Here is an 18671-nt window from a genome sequence, read left to right as displayed (position 1 = left end):
CCTGTCTCGGGTGACCACACCCATATAAGCGTCCGCGGCGTCCAGCCAGAACTCTTATCCTCTGGAGGCCATGGCGGGGCTGCTCCGTTGCTTCCCTTCGCCGCCGCGCCTGAAGCCCACCGTGGTTCTCCGGCGGTTCGGTGGAGTCCTTACGTCTGGTTAGTAAACTAGGGTTCTTCGGTTTTTGTGTAGTTCCCTTCAATTCGATCCAAGGTATAAATATAAGTCCCTGCGCCCTTGATTTTTTTCAAAGAATGGCCTTTGCGTCGGAGTTTTGGTAACAGTTTTGAGGATCTAGGTGGATGGAAGGCACTTCAGGCAGAATAAATGTTGCGTTTTTTTTTTTTTTGCTGGTTTTAGCTTAAAATACTGATACATTTGCTTGGATTTTCATCTCAGCAGTCGTTGCTTTTGAAATTTGCTTGGTAGAAGTAGAGATTGAGGAAGAAGTATGGAAAGGAGAAGGGGAACTTGGAAGCCACCAAGGGGAACAGAAAAAGCATAGTTAACTAAGTTGATGTAGCTAATATTTTGTGTCATGGATGTAACTTTTCCTACATATATGGGTCTAGTCACTTGAATCCTAGTAACATCAGTCGATCTCAACCTTGGAAGATTGCATTGATGAAAATTTTAATTCATTATAAAGTGTTCCCTTGAAATTAGTCAGATGGTCTTGTAACTCTCTCTCTCTCTCTCTCTCTCTCTCTGAGGAAATAGAACATTTTTTTTGAAAAATCAGTGTGGTTTTCTGCATGCAACAAACAAGATAACATTGTCTAAGGGCCATCCTCATCTCTTCATGCCCCACCCTTTGACATGAGAGATTCTAGTAAGGAGTCTTATCTTTCAAGATTAAAGAAAAGATACACTTATCTATATGATTTGAAGCATGTTGAACGGACCCATGCAAACTCATATACCTTCCTATTTTACTGTTTTACATGCTGTGCTTGACTTTGCTGATACCAAAAAAGATTTCATCAGAAAAAATGGTGCCTCTCGCATTTAGAAAGGAAAAGGTAGCAGTGTTTTCAATTTGCGTTCGGGCATCCGAGAAATACCAAATCCCATCAAGCAGCATGTTCACATACTGTACCGGAGATGTTTTTCCAGTGGCTAATTCAAAGGAAGTTTATGATGATGATGGGAAAATACCTGATCTTTGCCATGCCATGATGAAATACAAATCCAAGCATCAGGTATGATGGTGAGTCGCACGTGTTTCATTATCATTCTTGCTAATTATATGCTTTATACTTCTCATGCACACAGACACTTCAAAGCTTTAAGAGGAAGCAAAAATTGTCAGCAGGTCTTAACATTATCAAAATCCTATCGATGTTAAATTTCCAAAACAAAACTCAAGAGTACCAAAAAGAAGCTTACTTTTGGTGAGGTGGTTTCTCATAATAGTGCCTTGAGTATTTACATAAATTACCTACACAAACATATAATTGCATGTGCATCAATTCCCAAAGACTGTGTTTCTACTGGATCTGTAAATGTTTTTGTTCAAAAATGCGTACTATTTTTATAACTTGTAAGATGTTCCAGATCATAGGGGCCTGTTTGGATGTCAGGTCAAATTATCTGGCGATATGATCTGCTTTTTGTGAAAAAATGTTTAGAAAAGAAATGAGCAGATTAAGAAGTATTTAGGTTTGACAGAAGCCACTAAATCAATTATCCTAAATTTTTACAGATGTTTTCTTTTTAATTGAATGTTTTATCCAAAAATAGTTGATCAGAAGTCTTATTGGCCACCCGCAGATTGACAAACCTTTTAATTTTTCCTCTGCAAGATCACCTTTGCTTGAGAACTCCTAATGTGGGGGATAATATCATATGGATAATGTGGTTGACGATCAACAGGCCCTAAATGTTGCTTGTGTGCCAAAGAAAAGCTTTGGTTTCTTCTAATAATATTTTGGAGCATTTGTATGAGCTGAAGTTTCTTTCCAATTGGCTAATGTGGATAATTCTTGGGTCAAAAAAATGCAAAGCTAACATCCATAAAAGTTCTATGAAAACTAATATGGACCAGTAAAGACTTAAATCCTTCTCTGATAGTCATCCATGAGCCTTAGATGCTGTAAAAGGAGCCTATTCACCTTCAGAGAGGGAAGTAACATCCAGAACTGGAACTCGTAAATTTCTTAAATTTTATCTAGAGGCATATTTCGGCTACTAAGTTTACAGGGTTGTAAAAAAATGACGTAAATAGTTCTTTATGGAATGCATTCATAAGAATTGATAGGATGCATTGTAAATAAATGATGTAAATAGTTCGCTTGCATCACCCCAATTGTTCCATTACATTAGATAAGAAATCTTACCTCACAGAACCAAAGACTTTCTAGGTCCTTTAGACATGTCTTAATTCTGACCACCTTATCTCAAGAGACCAGGTCATTTCAATAGCAAATCACAAGTCCAATGATTGTTCCATGTTCAACAAGAGACATACTGTTATGTGTGGATCAATGTTTCAATGGCTTTTATATATGAATCGTACAGGAATATTGTGACCTGTAAAATCTACGTTCCCCACATGTTGGTTCTGTTACTTGTATTTGCATTGTTTTTCTCCAGCAATCAGTACCCTGTGACTATATGCTTCTCTCCATTCACTTATACATTCTTCTTATTTTGGTAACACGTAAACTTCTTTTCTTTTAATGGCTTCTTCATGAGGTGATATCATTTTGCCATTTTCTTCATTGTGTTTTACAGAAAGTTGTGTCACTCAACTTCCTGAGAGCATTTGCTCTCACAAATTCATTGATGCTCATTCTGCCTTCTAAAGGTTTGGCAGAAACATGCGAGGCCGATAATTCATTTTTCAACATGCCTCTGCTGTTTGCAATAGCCATGATAGGGGCTACTGTTGGGGGTAAGATGATCTCATAAATCTTTTAGTAAAAACATGGATTTACACTGCATCAAATTTTGAATCTTCAATAGGTTCTTTGATTTTTCAGTTTGTCTAATACACTAGCTTGATTAGTTCTTCTGGGATTATTGTACAAAATCAATGGAGGATTGCAAGGCACTCTTACATCCAAAGCCATAGCTATCATGCGTTGAAGATATGCCCAGCATTTGGTCTGCTAACCATCTAAGTTGCTTCTCCAATGTCTCTAGACAGTTTGGTTAATGCTTTTTTAGGGTTTTCGTCCTTTCCATCCTAGGCTACAAACTATAAGTTTCCTTGAGAACTCCAGTAGAAGTTGCAATTGTAGATTTTATCTTCCCTCTTTAAGATTAACCATCAGGGAGCAATTGATGTGCTTCAAAGACTTGAAGATTAAACATTCTTATGGTTACATGAATAAGTCTTATTTCGTTCATTTGGGGTTGGCTTTATATTCCCCATCACTTTTTCATTCTAAGAAGGTGCTACAGCTTCTGCTAATGTGAGCTTTCACAAGTTCTTTCTGTAACATCTGTCTGCAATTTCTCAAGTCTTCCCTTCTGAATCCTATTTTAGGGCTTCTTTTCTGGTTTATACTTTACACTGTCCAAGCCTCGAGTACTTGTCATCTCTCTCTCTCTTTCTCTCTCTGACAAATGATTCAATCGCATCTAGAATTGCCATTATGCATGATTGGTTCACTTGTTTATTGGTTTGAAAAGCAATGCACTTGCTGCTTCAACCATGTGATCCTAAGATTATTAAGCCTTTAATTGTTGTTGCTCTTTGTCTATGCTTAACCATAATCATAACCATTTAGCCTTTTCCCAACTAGTTAGTGTCTGCTTTATTTATCCTCATCCATCAAGTATTCCTATTTAGGATTACCTCTGATGCTATTCCAAGTTTTTCCATATCCTTGTTTATAACCTACTTCCATGTTACTTAGGTCATCCTCTCTGTTTCTTACCACCTTCAATACAAGCCAAAGTTCCTCTCTTTATTTGAGCCTTGTCAAATCTTCATTGCACATGTCCATACCATCTCAATCGAACATATAAGCATGAATTTGAAGGAGGACTTATTTCATCTACATGGGCATCCATCCTTCAAAGTTATCTATCAAATATTCCTATAACTTTTCTCTTGTACTAATCAATGATAAGCAAAATCTACATAACACAGACAAGTAGTGATTTTTCCTGTGCTATCTGAATGTTTATTTTCTAGGACTTCTTGCACGGCAAAGAAGAGGTGAACTCAAGCGATTGAATGATCAGCTACGCCAGATTAATGCGGCACTAAGAAGACAAGCAAAGATAGAATCCTATGCTCCTAACTTGAGCTATGCACCAGTTGGTAGTAGGATGGCAGAATCAGAAGTCATTGTTGATCCTAGGAAGGAGCAGTTAATTAGCAATCTGAGAACTGGGAAAAACTATCTGAGAAGTCAAGATCCAGAAAAGGCGTTTGCAGAGTTTAAGGCTGCTCTTGAACTTGCACAAGCTTTGGGAGATTACGTTGAGGAGAAGAAGGCAGCCCGAGGATTAGGTTGGTTTTCTTTGATATCTGAGTCACTTGTTTTTTAAAAATTTTAATTATTCAAAATTAGAAAGCATCTTTTATTTAAAACTTTCTCATATATTTCAGAATTAACCACATTCTTTTTTATTTTTGAAATTAACTATAGTATCCTAGTCCTTCAAAATATCACTGACCTTTGAGAAAACTAATTATTGATTAGACAAAGTCTTTTTTGTGATATAGACATCCACTTTTCTCTTTAGAACTTACCTTGGTTAGGAATGAATAGCAAAATAGAATGTAGGATACCGACCCCAGGGGAAATAAGGATTCTTTTTTGATGGTTTACTCGTGGAAAGTGTTGGTTATGCAACCATTTTACAAATGATGAATCTTGTGCTTCGGCTGGTTGACGCCTCCTTTAGACTGGCAGCCATTTCTTCAAGTTTAAATAATGTCAATATCTAACATAACATACTGTAAGTCTCAAAACTGGTTAATTTTACCCTATTGTTACTCAACTACCCATCTGCCAGTGCTTTAAAACAGATCTCCACATTTGGCATTCTTGTCATTCACGAAGCATCTCTTAGTCACTGACCACATAACATTAATGACACCCTCGGCGGACACTTAGAGAAGCACAGGGCTAGGTTGTTATATCCGTTGAGTCCAAGTAAATTGGAACTACCATGCTTGAACCACATATAGCATTATGCAATCTGTTTGGTAGGGTTAACCTGGGAAATTACTGTTTTCATAACAGGAGAAGTGTATAAAGCTTGAAGAGACAGCATAATAATAGATTGTAGATTCCAGAATGCATTAAATTGTGAAACCATCTAAACATGGATATCTCAGGAGCAAGTTGTTGCTAAACATCTGCAATCGCTATTGGTGTGATCACATCATTCCAGAGCGTTGAGGAATAAATTTGGACCAGAGTCCAATTTTATTATCTGTAAACAAATTTGGACGCTGCGCTTTCTCAGCAAGCAGTGTGGGCAAGCCAGCTCCGAAATAGTACTCCTTGCAGTTACAGTGCATTGCAGTGCGATGATAGCCACTTGATAGAAGTTTACTGGCTTCGGTGAGTCAGGAATTTAGTCACCATGCTAAATGAACGACTATTGCCACCAAACTGTAAGCATGCAACACCTGAGGTGATCTGATATGTTATTTTTTGATCGACCAATTTATGTTCTTTCAGGGGCATCTCTACAGAGACAGGGGAAGTACAGGGAAGCCATAAAGTACCATTCCTTGGTTTTGGATATATCCAAGAGAGTAGGAGAGGATTCTGGCATCACGGAAGCTTATGGAGCAATAGCTGACTGCTACACGGAGCTTGGAGAACTCGAGCAAGCAGGAAAGTTCTATGACAAGTACATTGCAAGATTAGAAAATGACTGACGATGCTTAATCTACCTCGTCTTTCTTCTTTTAATTTAATTGTAAAACCATTAGTGGAGATCCACTTAAGATTTGAGATGGTTGCCTGTATATACGGAACTTTTCTTTTCTTCAATGCTGAATACTTCGCTAGCTTCAATTTTTTGTGCATCGAGCCAACATTATGGACAGGTCATGATGACAGTAATTACGTGTCCACCTCAAATTTTTTCGACAAGTATCAAACACTTTCCTCGTTTCTGCCACAATTACATAATCTTCATGTGGCTGGTATTAGTTCTCAGATTTCTTATGGAGGAATCCTTTACAAATAGTCTATTTCAACTTTTGAAGGTGAAAGGCCTGGATGGTGACGATGACACTAGATCAGATATGGATACAAGAGCTGCATTTTGTGGCACGAAGCTTTACTTTGATTTCCATTTGCAACATAATGGGATAAAGATACATCCACAATATTTTGGGCAGACAACCATCTTACCTAGAGCAGTTCTGGTCGCTAGAAAGTAAAAGGAAGCCGAAAAGTTTTTGATGAGCATAGCAACAAAATTTCTTCAGTTTTTTTTGAAAAAAAAGAAAAAAAATATGCCAATACTGGCAATACATCCGAGCCTTTACACAATTAATTGAAACCCAATAGTATAAGACAAATATCTTACACTATAGAAAATGTCCTTCATTATAAAATAAACTTTTTTAAGCATTTTAAAAGTTATTAATAATGAACATGGTAGTTCAACATATGCAACTAAAGTAGATATTGTGTAAATTTAGTTCAAAAAATTCCTAGCAAAAAAATTCGGGAAATAAAAACACGAAAAACAGGATTTTATATTATCATGATTTTTCCCCCATCAACTTTCCTTCATACTGTGATGGCAAATGCGTGCCCTTCAGCTGCTCTTCTTGAGTCTGTCAGTCCTATGGGTGGCAAAACATGATCCGACGCGCCAACCCGACTCGTGTTCGACCCGCCATAAATAGGTTTGGATTTAGCCTCAACAGGTTCAGGCCGTAAACAGATTGACCCATTTAAACTGTTTATTAATTGGGTCGGATACATATTTTAGTTATTTGACCCGTTTAACCTATAAATATTAAATAATTTCTTAATCCGTATCCGATATCCCTTACGAATCACAGCCACAGTTTCCCCCTTTCAGTCTTTTCTTTGTTCATCATCACCTGCAAACCCTTGGAAGTCTCTCCCCCACATGGGAATCCTAGCTGGTGCGGGCACCAGAATCCAGAAAAGACTCCAATCAATTAACTCAAAGTCACTGTGGCTTTGATCGAGTCCTGTAAATAAATTCAATAAGTCAGAAAGCAAGCCTCAATAAGTCAGAAAGCAAGCCAAGTCAGGACATGTTGCATGTTTCTACCACCACCTTTGCACACCCTTGGAGCACCACCTCGGCATCCACATCAACATCAGCTGGCCACCTCACCACCACTCCAACCAATGGAAGCACGCCAACCAGGATGAAGTCAAGCATAAGGAGCCGACCACATCATCTCATCAAAGAAACCAATGCAACGTCATGCCACCTCATCAGAAGAACCAATCACCATGCCACCTCATACAAGTTGACACGTCACCAAAATTCAAAGTCCAAGAGGTCGGCCACAATTTAAATGCAAGAAAATTTCAAATGGGAGCCAACAACTTTTCAAATCCTCCCCCTTAAAGCCGGCCAACTTTCTTTCCTTTTCTCTAGCAACCAAGCCTTCAAATGTGGAGCGCCATTCATTATGTGTTTAAATTTCAAATCATGAGGAAAGTCTATAAATACCTCCTCATGATATCTTGTAATTTCAATTGATGAATGAATAAAAAGTGCTTCTTTCTTCCTTAGCAATCTTGCTTTGTTACCTTGAGAGAAGGTTGGGCGTGAGGCCCTTGTTCCAAGTTGGGCGTGAGGCCCTAAAGCCACTACCACATCCACCGCTGCCCTACCTCCTCTCGCCTCCTTTTTCTTTTGTGATTTCCATTCCCCTCTCACGCCAAAGTTCTAATCCCTATTTCTTTGCAGGTCCTTAAAGTACTCCATGTCATTGGGTCAATTATCCTTCCAAACCAATAGCAAAAGGGCCCTGTTGCAACGGAAGATGAAGCTTGGTCATCCAATCATCAACCTTCGAGAGTGAGATCAAGGATCCTCCTCCAAAAAAATTTCAGAAGTTCAATGTTTGGTAAACCTCAACTCTAGGTCTGATTTATTGAAGGAAGTGTCCTAATCAAGTGGTTTCTCAACCACAACGGTCCATTCTTCTAAGTCCTAAATGAATTAGTACATGCGGGTAACTAGTCTTAAAATTACTATGCTCATGTTAATGTTTTCTTATCCCATATGTGACTGAATTTTCTGCTGCTATTAGGCTAGTTAATCAACATAACTTACTGATAATCCTTATGTTTAAATCCCTCGCATTCATCCCGCATCATTTTTGGTATCAGAGCAAGGTTAATTAGGACACGCACATTGATTATGCTGAAATTCTGCACTTGCTGAAATTTCTGCACTTTCCTGAAATCCATTGATGCCAAAATCCTAGTTTGCATGCCTTATTAAGTTTATAAATTAAATCTGAATATTTCAAATTTTAATTCCGAATTTTAGTTATTAAAGTTGAGATCTGATCTCCACAAATTTAGGATTTGAAGTTAACAATTTCAAAGTTAAATTTGAAATTCTAGGTTTGGGCTCCAAATCTGAAATTTCCAAATCTAAAATTTCCAAATCTGAAATTTCCAATATGACTTTTGCATTCGAATTTCAAAACTTGAAATTTTGAAATATTAGATCTGAAATCCAAATTTGAAATTCAAAATTCGAAATTAAAAATGGGAACTTAAATTGAAACAAAAAAAAAATTTGAGATTCAAAATTTAAATTTGAAATTTAAACTTAAAATTTGAAATTTGAAATTCAAAAGCTGAAAACTAAAATTCAAATCTGAAATTCAAAATTCAAAAGTTTAAATTCGAAATTTGAAATTTGAAATTTTAAATCTCAACTTGTGTGGACATTTAAAATAGTTGCATCCATCATAAATCATATTAAGGGCACTCTAATTGCAACATAAGGGAAGGATTTCATCACCTTTCCTTAGCCCAAAACAACCACCCTCATAAATCTAGAACCTAAGCCTAATTTAAAACTCAACTAGCCAACTTAACTTAGAAACCACAACGAGTCTTTAGGCTAATTGAATTTGGCTAATTCCTTGCTGTCTAGAAAAGTTCCGATCAGGGTCGTGGCTACCATCTTATCTGCCCAGCCCCGTTAAGCGGTTGGTGTCAGCTAAGTATGGTTAATGGCAGTTACACGAACTCTTGGTCCAACTGGCCTGGGCAAGTGGTGAACCAATTTTGATTAGATAAGTCTTTGATTTAGATTTAGCAAACCCTAGCATAGGCTAGTCATTTTGTTTTGTCTTGAGCCTTGTATGACAACTAGATCAGGATCACCCTACAACCCATCACATACACAACCCATTGAAGCCATGGACCCCAATCTTGAGACCATCCTAAGGACTATGACTGAGCAGTTCAAACAATTGAACAATAGGTTTGATCAAGTTGAGGAGAGGCTAGGAACCCTAGAGGAAAATCAACAGACCCGCGTGGAACCTGAATTGACACCCCAACCCCATCGCCACCTTTTCACTCCTGAACATAATCAGCGACGACCACAACAGGATCATGTAGACCAGGATGAACGAGCCCTTAGGAGTATCAGACTTGATGCACCCTCCTTCGAAGGAAGTCTAGACCCTAAGGTATACATTGATTGGGAAAATGACATGGATCAATATTTTGAGTGGTATGAAATGTCGGAAGAAAGAAAATTCAAATTTGCCAAGCTTAGGTTGACACGACATGCAAGGTTATACTGGGGAAATATTGAGAGGATCACTAGGCAAAGAGAAGAACTACCTATCAATACATGGAGACAGATGAAAATTAAGCTAAGAGAGAAATACGTCCCATTATCCTACGAACAGAGGTTACTAGATCAATGGCAAAGATTAAATCAAGGAGGGAAAACTGTATCTGAATACATTGCCAAATTTGATGAGTTCGCTATGAGGTGCAACATAGTCGAGTCAGAAGCCGTAACCCTATCTAGGTTTAGAGCTGGTCTTAAGGAGGACATTCAAAGGGAATTGTTCTTAAGGGAAATTCATGATTTAGACCAAGCCTACCAGATTGCCAGAGACTGCGAACGATTCCAGAGGGGACCCATTTTTCGACGACCTGAACCCAATAGGATTAGCAACCCTGGAAGCAGGCCAAACCCAAGTTCAAACCCATCACACAGACCTAATCCTATCACTCCACAGGCTCGTAGGGACGACAAAGGAAAAGCCCCTGAAGGTAGAAAGGAAAACAATGTTCCTTGTTTTAGGTGTCATAAAATAGGACATTATGCAAGCCAATGCCCCACTAGAGCGTTACACATAGGAGAAGTAGAAGAAGAAGATCCTGAGACCCTAGAGAATTATGGAGAAGAAGTCTACGAAGCAGAGACCAATTTGGTAGATGAATATGAAGAAGAGGAAGAAATCATTGAGACGTCTGAATTTCTAGGAGTTGTGAGATGTATATTGACCCAGGCTAAAGAACAAGAAGATTGGCGTAGGACCAACATCCTACAAACCTTTATCAAAATAGGAGAAAAAGCCTGCAAAATCATCTTAGATAGTGGAAGCTGTGTCAATGCCATATCAACCAACACCATCAAGAGTTTAGGGTTGCCTACCGTACCCCATCCCAATCCCTATAAGGTATCTTGGATAAATTCGACCTCAATACCCATTAAACTTAGATGCCAAGTCCAGATACAATTCCAATCCTATCAGGAGAAGGTATGGTGTGATGTCCTTCCTATGGGAGTAAGTAGCATTATCCTAGGCAGACCATGGCTATACGATCATGATGCTACCCTGTTTGGACGATCAAATTCATGTTCCTTCAATCATAATGGAAAGAAAATTGTAGTTCACCCTACCCCACCTAAGGACAACATTAAGAGGGGAGCTAGTAGTAGTCTGAAGGAAAAGAAACCTGGATTGAACCTAATCAATGCTAAGGAATTAGAGCAAGAGATCAATGAAGGTTCACCCATTTGGATGTTGGCTGTTAAGGAGACCCTGGACCAAACCCCAGTAGCACACCCTCAAGAAGTGGTTGAAATCTTAGAGGAGTTCAAAGATGTATTTCCTAAAGATCTTCCTGACAACCTACCACCTTTAAGGGACATTCAGCATGCCATAGACCTAGTTCCAGGAGCCACCTTGCCCAATCTACCCCATTATAGGATGAATCCTTCAGAGCACCAAGAATTGCAAAAGCAAGTTGGCGAGTTACTTAGGAAAGGGTTCATTAGGGAGAGTTTAAGTCCTTGTGCAGTACCTGCCCTTCTGACCCCTAAGAAAGATGGCACTTGGAGAATGTGTGTAGATAGTCGTGCCATCAATAAGATTACCGTCAAATACCGTTTTCCTATTCCCCGTCTAGACGACATGTTAGATATGATGGCCGGAGCCACGGTATTCTCCAAAATCGATCTTAAGAGTGGCTATCATCAAGTAAGAATTAGGCCGGGGGATGAATGGAAAACCGCCTTTAAGACTAAGGACGGCTTATTTGAATGGGTAGTGATGCCTTTCGGTTTATCCAACGCACCTAGTACCTTTATGAGGATCATGACCCAAGTTTTAAGGACATTCATTGGAAAGTTTGTAGTGGTCTATTTCGATGACATTCTTATATATAGCAAAACAAAAGATGACCACTTAAATCACCTTAGACAAGTTTGTCAATCACTTAGACAAGATAGCCTCTATGCTAATCGAAAGAAATGTGAATTCATGACACATAGGACTATCTTTTTAGGATTTGTCGTGACCACTGAAGGAGTATCTGCCGATCCCGAAAAAGTCAAATCCATAATCGAGTGGCCAGTACCCAAAAACATTCATGACGTTCGTAGCTTTCATGGTCTAGCCACATTCTACAGGAGATTCATTAGAGGATTCAGCACAATTGTCGCCCCCATTACTGATTGCCTTAAGAGAGGAAATTTTGAGTGGACCAAGGCAGCTGAAAAGGCCTTTAGAGAGATTAAGGACAAGATGACACAAGCACCTATATTGAGATTACCCGACTTTTCCAAAGTTTTCGAGGTTGCCTGTGATGCATCAGGAGTCGGGATTGGAGGCGTTCTAAGTCAGGAAAACCACCCAGTAGCATTCTTTAGTGAGAAATTAAACGATGCCAAGCTAAGGTATTCTACCTACGATAGAGAGTTGTATGCAGTGGTCCAAGCCCTAAGGTACTGGAGACACTACCTTCTGCCACTAGAGTTTGTCCTATACTCCGATCATGAAGCCCTACGTTTCCTCAACTCTCAGAAAAAGTTGAACCCTAGACATGCGAAATGGGTAGAGTACATCCAGGCCTATACCTTCGTCCTGAAACATAAGGCTGGAAAAGAAAATCGTGTTGCCGACGCCCTTAGTAGACGATCTATGCTCCTCACTTCTGTTAGTACCGAAGTCATAGGTTTTGAAAGGCTCAAGGAGGAGTATGAACATTGCCCCGACTTTAAGGAAACCTACCAATCAATCCGTCAAGGACCCTCGAGCCAATTTTCCGATTTTACCATTCACGACGGATTCCTCTTCAAAGGAAATAAGTTGTGCATTCCCCGTACCTCCACCCGAGACTTTCTAGTTTGGGAAATCCACGCAGGAGGCCTAGCTGGTCATTTTGGTAGGAACAAAACCATCTTAGAAGTTGAAGACCTGTTCTTTTGGCCAGGTCTAAAGAAAAACGTTGCCCAAATAGTAGCCCGATGTCGAACCTGCACCACAGCAAAGCAACAACGACAAAACACCGGTCTATACACTCCCCTACCAGTCCCCGAATGCCCTTGGCAAGATATTAGCATGGACTTTGTGTTAGGATTACCCAAAACCCTGAGAAAACATGATTCAGTATATGTCGTGGTAGACCGATTCTCCAAAATGGCACATTTCATACCTTGTTCCCAGACTTATGATGCCTCAAAAATAGCTAAACTTTTTCTAAATGAAGTGGTTAGGCTACATGGTTTACCCAAGACCATCGTATCAGATAGAGACGTTAAGTTCACTAGCTATTTCTGGAAGACCCTTTGGCATATGCTAGGAACCAAACTCAAATTCTCCACTGCCTACCACCCTCAAACTGATGGTCAGACCGAAGTCGTTAATCGGAGTCTAGGGAACTTATTGAGATGCCTTGTCGGTGACAACCTAGGAAACTGGGATCTCCTATTATCACGCGCTGAATTCGCTTATAACAGCTCAGTCAATAGATCCACAGGAAAGAGTCCCTTTGAGATTGTCCATGGATATAAACCTAGGAAACCTGTAGATCTTATTCCATTACCCTCACATGCACGAGTCTCAGAGACAGCAGAATCATATGCACAACATGTCAGGGATTTACATAATGAAATCAGTAAGAAAATTGACATGAGTAACAAAGCTTATGCGCAAGCAGCTAATCGTCACAAACGGGCTAAGGAATTCATTGAAGGAGACTATGTAATGATTAGACTAAAACCTGAAAGGTTTCCCCCGGGAACTATGAAAAAATTGCATGCCCGCAGTGCAGGTCCATTTAGGATATTAAAGAAAATTGAACCTAACGCTTATGTGGTTGACTTACCCCTTGATTTTGGTATTAGCTCGACCTTCAACATCTCAGACCTTATAGAGTATAAGGGACCAACATTGATACCTAGTGAGCCTTTTGATCATGCTCCGATTGAGAGTGAACCCACACCTGAGTGCCCTCCAGCCACATTTCCAGAATCGAGAGATAGGGTTGAACATGTTTTGGATGATCAAGCTATCACCACCCGGAACAAAGGGTACCAACGCTATTTGGTTCACTGGGAGGGTCGACCAAAATCTGATGATTCATGGATTACTCGAGAGGACCTACAGAGACTTAACCCAGATCTCCTAGAAAAGTACCACAGCCAAACCAACCCCTGTTCGACAGAGTCGAATTCTTCCCACCCCGGGAGAATTGGTGCGGGCACCAGAATCCAGAAAAGACTCCAATCAATTAACTCAAGGTCACTGTGGCTTTGATCGAGTCCTGTAAATAAATTCAATAAGTCAGAAAGCAAGCCTCAATAAGTCAGAAAGCAAGCCAAGTCAGGACATGTTGCATGTTTCTACCACCACCTTTGCACACCCTTGGAGCACCACCTCGGCATCCACATCAACATCAGCTGGCCACCTCACCACCACTCCAACCAATGGAAGCACGCCAACCAGGATGAAGTCAAGCATAAGGAGCCGACCACATCATCTCATCAAAGAAACCAATGCAACGTCATGCCACCTCATCAGAAGAACCAATCACCATGCCACCTCATACAAGTTGACACGTCACCCAAATTCAAAGTCCAAGAGGTCGGCCACAATTTAAATGCAAGAAAATTTCAAATGGGAGCCAACAACTTTTCAAATCCTCCCCCTTAAAGCCGGCCAACTTTCTTTCCTTTTCTCTAGCAACCAAGCCTTCAAATGTGGAGCGCCATTCATTATGTGTTTAAATTTCAAATCATGAGGAAAGTCTATAAATACCTCCTCATGATATCTTGTAATTTCAATTGATGAATGAATAAAAAGTGCTTCTTTCTTCCTTAGCAATCTTGCTTTGTCACCTTGAGAGAAGGTTGGGCGTGAGGCCCTTGTTCCAAGTTGGGCGTGAGGCCCTAAAGCCACTACCACATCCACCGCTGCCCTACCTCCTCTCGCCTCCTTTTTCTTTTGTGATTTCCATTCTCCTCTCACGCCAAAGTTCTAATCCCTATTTCTTTGCAGGTCCTTAAAGTACTCCATGTCATTGGGTCAATTATCCTTCCAAACCAATAGCAAAAGGGCCCTGTTGCAACGGAAGATGAAGCTTGGTCATCCAATCATCAACCTTCGAGAGTGAGATCAAGGATCCTCCTCCAAAAAAATTTCAGAAGTTCAATGTTTGGTAAACCTCAACTCTAGGTCTGATTTATTGAAGGAAGTGTCCTAATCAAGTGGTTTCTCAACCACAACGGTCCATTCTTCTAAGTCCTAAATGAATTAGTACATGCGGGTAACTAGTCTTGAAATTACTATGCTCATGTTAATGTTTTCTTATCCCATATGTGACTGAATTTTCTGCTGCTATTAGGCTAGTTAATCAACATAACTTACTGATAATCCTTATGTTTAAATCCCTCGCATTCATCCCGCATCACTAGCTCTCCGATCCTTCCAAAGAGGCGATCGAATCATTTTTTTTATCATCGAATCTTTGATCGGAACCCATCGCGGCGCCCGATCGGCGCTCTTGTCGTCGTCGCTCGAGTCTCTCCGGATTTCTTGTCTTCCTTGCCGGCGAGATAGGGTTTGGAGAATCCGAAAAATATAGGATTTTTCAGGCATGAGGTTGGATGGATGAAGGATGTCGGAGCTCCGTAGCGGAGAGCGAAAGGGGCGAGCGCGGGCAAACCCGATAGTCCAGGCCGAGAGGCCGACCGCCGCTAGGAGGAGTAGAGCGCCAAGGAAAAAGGCCGAGAGTCTCTCCAAATTTATTCTCTTCCTCGTCTGTCGAGCAGAGGGAAGAGATCAAGTTTCTGGAGGGCGGGGGCAAGGTTGGAGGGTTGGTTAGGGACGAGATCAAGGAAGGGGTCGGCGAAAGGAAGATGGATGACGGCGATAGCGGAGCGAGGAGCGCAAATAAGCTCCCCGGTGGGGAGGACAAGGGAAGCACAGCAACGACGCCCCTTCCGCAAAAGGTCGGCCTCTTTTTCTTCTGGTTATTTACTCATTTACAGTAAAATTTGATTAAACGGGTCTGAAAGCATAAACCTGAATCTGACTGACCTGTTTATTAAATAGGTTAAACGGATCGGGTCGGGTTACCTATTTATTAAACAGGTCAAGTTCAGGTTGTAATTTTTGACCTATTTATTAAACAGATCGGGTTCGGGTTTATGCTTTGCTAACCCGATCTGCATCTGACCTAACCCGTTTATGTCCGACCCGACCCGATTGCCACCTCTAGTCAGCCCGTAAGGGGACAGCTTGGTGCGACGGATGAGGAATTTTCTCAAACATCTAGTGAACAGCAGATGGGTGACGATAGGGCCGAAAAGGAGAAGATGGCAGGGCCGAAAAGGAGAAGGAGATAACCAAGCCTCCAAGAGGCGGTGAGGTCGGCTCAATGCCAGAGGAGGCTGGGACCGCTCCATCGTGAGTAGAGGTGGCCGAAGGTCCGTCGCGGGAAATGGTCTAGACCAGCCACAAGATCTCGACAGTGGAAGTAGAGGTTGTCCAGAGATACTTCACCGGAGTGCTAGAAGTTTCACCGAAGAGACTAAAGAAGGCGAGGCGGAGCTGGAGCTCTATAGCGGTGATTGTGAGGGGTTTGGGTAGAAGAATCCCGGCGGAAAGGGTTGGTCGGGAGTTGAGCTCGAAAGGGAAGCTCGACTACGAGGTTGAGGCTTTCTCAATGGTTGAGGACTACCTTGTCGTATGGTTCAAGAGGGAGGAGGATTGGGAGCCGGGGATTGCAAATGAGCCATGCCTGGTTGCTCACTAGCTCTTGGCCATGGAGCGCTGGCAGGCCGACTTCATCCTTGGGGTGAAGAAGGTCAACAGGTTTATGGTTTGGGTCCAGTTTCCAGGATTACCATTGGAGTTCTAGAAGAAGGACTCGATCATGGAGGTGGCAGCGGCGGCCGGCCAACCGATTGCGTACCGAGGAACGTCCGAGGATGGGGTATGCAACAGCCCAAGTAGAGGTGAATACAAGTCTTCCTCTCTGGTCGGGCATGTTTATCAGAGGCTTGAGCGACAAATTCTGGCAAGCTTTTGTTTATGAAAGCCTGCTGGAGATGTGCTACAGTTGTGGCCTCATTGGGCATGGAGAGGGGGAATGTCGGTCGGCTTCATCGGCTTGAGACGAGGGGGTTGAAGGGGGGGCCGGGTGTTTCGAACGTCAGGGATTTCGGGACATAGGGTTAGCCAGAGAGAAGGAGGTTCGGGGGTGGCAGCTGCTGTGTCTTCAACCCGTGGCTCACCACTAATCGAATTCGAGTGCTGAAGCTGGCTGCGGTGGGGGGCAGGGCAAGGACTAAGGCTGAGGAGCCAGCCGGTAAGGCAGTGGGGTAGGCATCTGAGAAGGCTAGGAAAAATCCATACGAGGCCAAAACGGCTCCGCCAGTTTTATCATTGGACCTAGAGGGATGGCAGAAGCCGACGAAGGTCGCTCGGCAAAAATCGTCAGCGACTACAGCTGTGGGGGTAGTTTGGTAGCGGTAGGGGTGGTGGCGAGTGGACTCGAGCGAGTTGCCGGGGTGAATGCGGGGCCGGGTGAGTCCACTGGCCAGGTCCATTCGGGAGGCCTGGTAGATGGAGTGAATGGGGGCCGCACCAACAGGGCGCTCCGACCCAGGTGTGCTGAAGAGAGCCCGAAGCCCGCCTAAGTTGGGCTTGGCTCCTGGGCTGGGGAAGATGGGGCTTGGGTTGGACATTCACGGGCCTAGCCTAGGCGCGGCGGGCCGTGGGAAACCGGCTCGCTTCGGCCGATGAGGGTAGACTTCTAAGCCATTGTCTGGGCTAGGCAAAGATTTGGGTCGTGCCAATTTGGGTGCCCACAAGAAGAAGACAGGTGTGGACCAGGCCTCGTCTTCGGCTTCAGTGACTGGGTTTCGGAGCTCGATCCAGGAGAGGATGGATTCCGGATCAGGAGAGATTGCAGGGGATTTGGAGCCAAGGAGGGGATGCAATCGGCTGCATGCGCGAAGCTCCTCCCCATCCCCATCGCCTAGGTCGGCATCACAGTCCCCTCATGCAGTTGGTGATGGCAAGGCAGAGGAGCTGAAGCCGATGATGGGCGCCCTAGCTTCTATTCCGATAGCGGCCATGAGGATTTCGGTGACTGAGGCGGAGACAAGTCCATCGGGAGAGAAGACGATGGGCGATGAGATCACTAGGGAGAGTTCGGATCGTGGTTTGGAAGAACAGCTACCCCAGAATCTAAAAAAGATGGAGGCAGGGACTCTTGGCATAGTTGGCACATTTGGAGCCAAAGTGGGTGCCACAGTGAAGGCGGGGGTGCCAGTTCAAGCTGGAGCCTAGCATGAGTGGGTCTTCTAGCATCTAAGAAGGGTGTTATTGGAGCCAAGGGTGGCTAGCATGGGGGAAAGGAAGTCAATTGGTGGGATGGGGGTAGGGCCCAAGAGGAGGGCCGCAATCCCGGAATGAAAGAATGAGAATACTACTATAGAATTGCCGAGGGTTGGAAAGCCATCCTTCGTCCCGATTTTTCAGAGGTTGGTCCAGCTTCACAACCTAAAGGTTTGCATCCTTTTTGAAACTCGGCTATCTGGGCGGAGTTTGCAACAGGCTAGGAACTCCTTGCCGAGGGGGTGGGGATCTTATGCTGTGGAATCTCGAGGTTTGTCAGGTAGTTACAGTGATTTCTAAGGGTGATGGGGTGCTATGGGTCCTAGCAACTATGTATGCCAGCACGGAATTCAAAGAGAGGAGGGTGTTATGGGAGGAAGTCACGAAGTTGTCACAGCAGGGGCAACACTTGATGGTGGCGGGGGATCTCAATGTCATAGATGGCCTGCAAGAAAAGCTGGGAGGAAAGACCTTCATCAATAAAAGGAAGGTCAGGAAATTCTAAAACTTTATTGTTGGGAATGGCTTGATTGACCTTGGTTTTGTTGGCCCGAGATTCACATAGTACAACAAC

At 42.4% G+C, this 18671-nt stretch overlaps 2 protein-coding genes across 10 annotated transcripts; both read left to right on the top strand.

Moving 5' to 3' along the window:
• On the top strand, positions 1–5993 carry LOC103713554 (protein FLUORESCENT IN BLUE LIGHT, chloroplastic). Of its 9 annotated transcripts, none has more exons than XR_003386869.4 (6): positions 1–158; positions 988–1202; positions 2737–2896; positions 4148–4468; positions 5303–5531; positions 5652–5993. XR_003386869.4 is itself a non-coding variant. In XM_008800522.5 (5 exons), the coding sequence occupies exons 1-5, from the start codon at positions 71–73 to the stop codon at positions 5852–5854; spliced, it is 987 nt and encodes a 328-aa protein (XP_008798744.1). In that variant the 5' UTR covers positions 1–70; the 3' UTR covers positions 5855–5993. The 9 variants fall into 9 exon arrangements, 7 of the variants coding, with proteins under 7 accessions (XP_008798744.1, XP_089785103.1, XP_089785106.1 ...); XR_015975518.2 differs by having other exon boundaries at positions 5208–5531; positions 5652–5792; XM_008800522.5 differs by lacking the exon at positions 5303–5531.
• Positions 5994–9361: 3368 nt separating this feature from the next.
• LOC149768315 (uncharacterized) lies at positions 9362–18049 on the top strand. The gene is made up of 2 exons (XM_089928159.1): positions 9362–12683; positions 17532–18049. The coding sequence occupies exons 1-2, from the start codon at positions 9362–9364 to the stop codon at positions 18047–18049; spliced, it is 3840 nt and encodes a 1279-aa protein (XP_089784285.1).
• Positions 18050–18671: the final 622 nt, after the last annotated feature.

The sequence above is a fragment of the Phoenix dactylifera genome, chromosome 2 (assembly GCF_051530095.1).
Source record: "Phoenix dactylifera cultivar Ajwa chromosome 2, Ajwa_hap1_PhDact_Kaust_v1.1, whole genome shotgun sequence".
Classification (NCBI taxonomy): Eukaryota; Viridiplantae; Streptophyta; class Magnoliopsida; order Arecales; family Arecaceae; genus Phoenix; species Phoenix dactylifera.
This window is presented reverse-complemented; position numbering and strand designations above follow the sequence as displayed.

Bases quoted from the DNA above. Each gene is read 5' to 3' on its own strand.
- LOC103713554 (XM_008800522.5), top strand. From the start codon at position 71: ATGGCGGGGCTGCTCCGTTGCTTCCCTTCGCCGCCGCGCCTGAAGCCC. The intron at 159-987 runs GTTAGTAAACTA...AGATTTCATCAG, and splicing joins CGGTGGAGTCCTTACGTCTG to AAAAAATGGTGCCTCTCGCA. The intron at 4,469-5,651 runs GTTGGTTTTCTT...ATGTTCTTTCAG, and splicing joins GAAGGCAGCCCGAGGATTAG to GGGCATCTCTACAGAGACAG.
- LOC149768315 (XM_089928159.1), top strand. From the start codon at position 9,362: ATGGACCCCAATCTTGAGACCATCCTAAGGACTATGACTGAGCAGTTC. The intron at 12,684-17,531 runs GTCTAAAGAAAA...TGTCTGGGCTAG, and splicing joins AGACCTGTTCTTTTGGCCAG to GCAAAGATTTGGGTCGTGCC.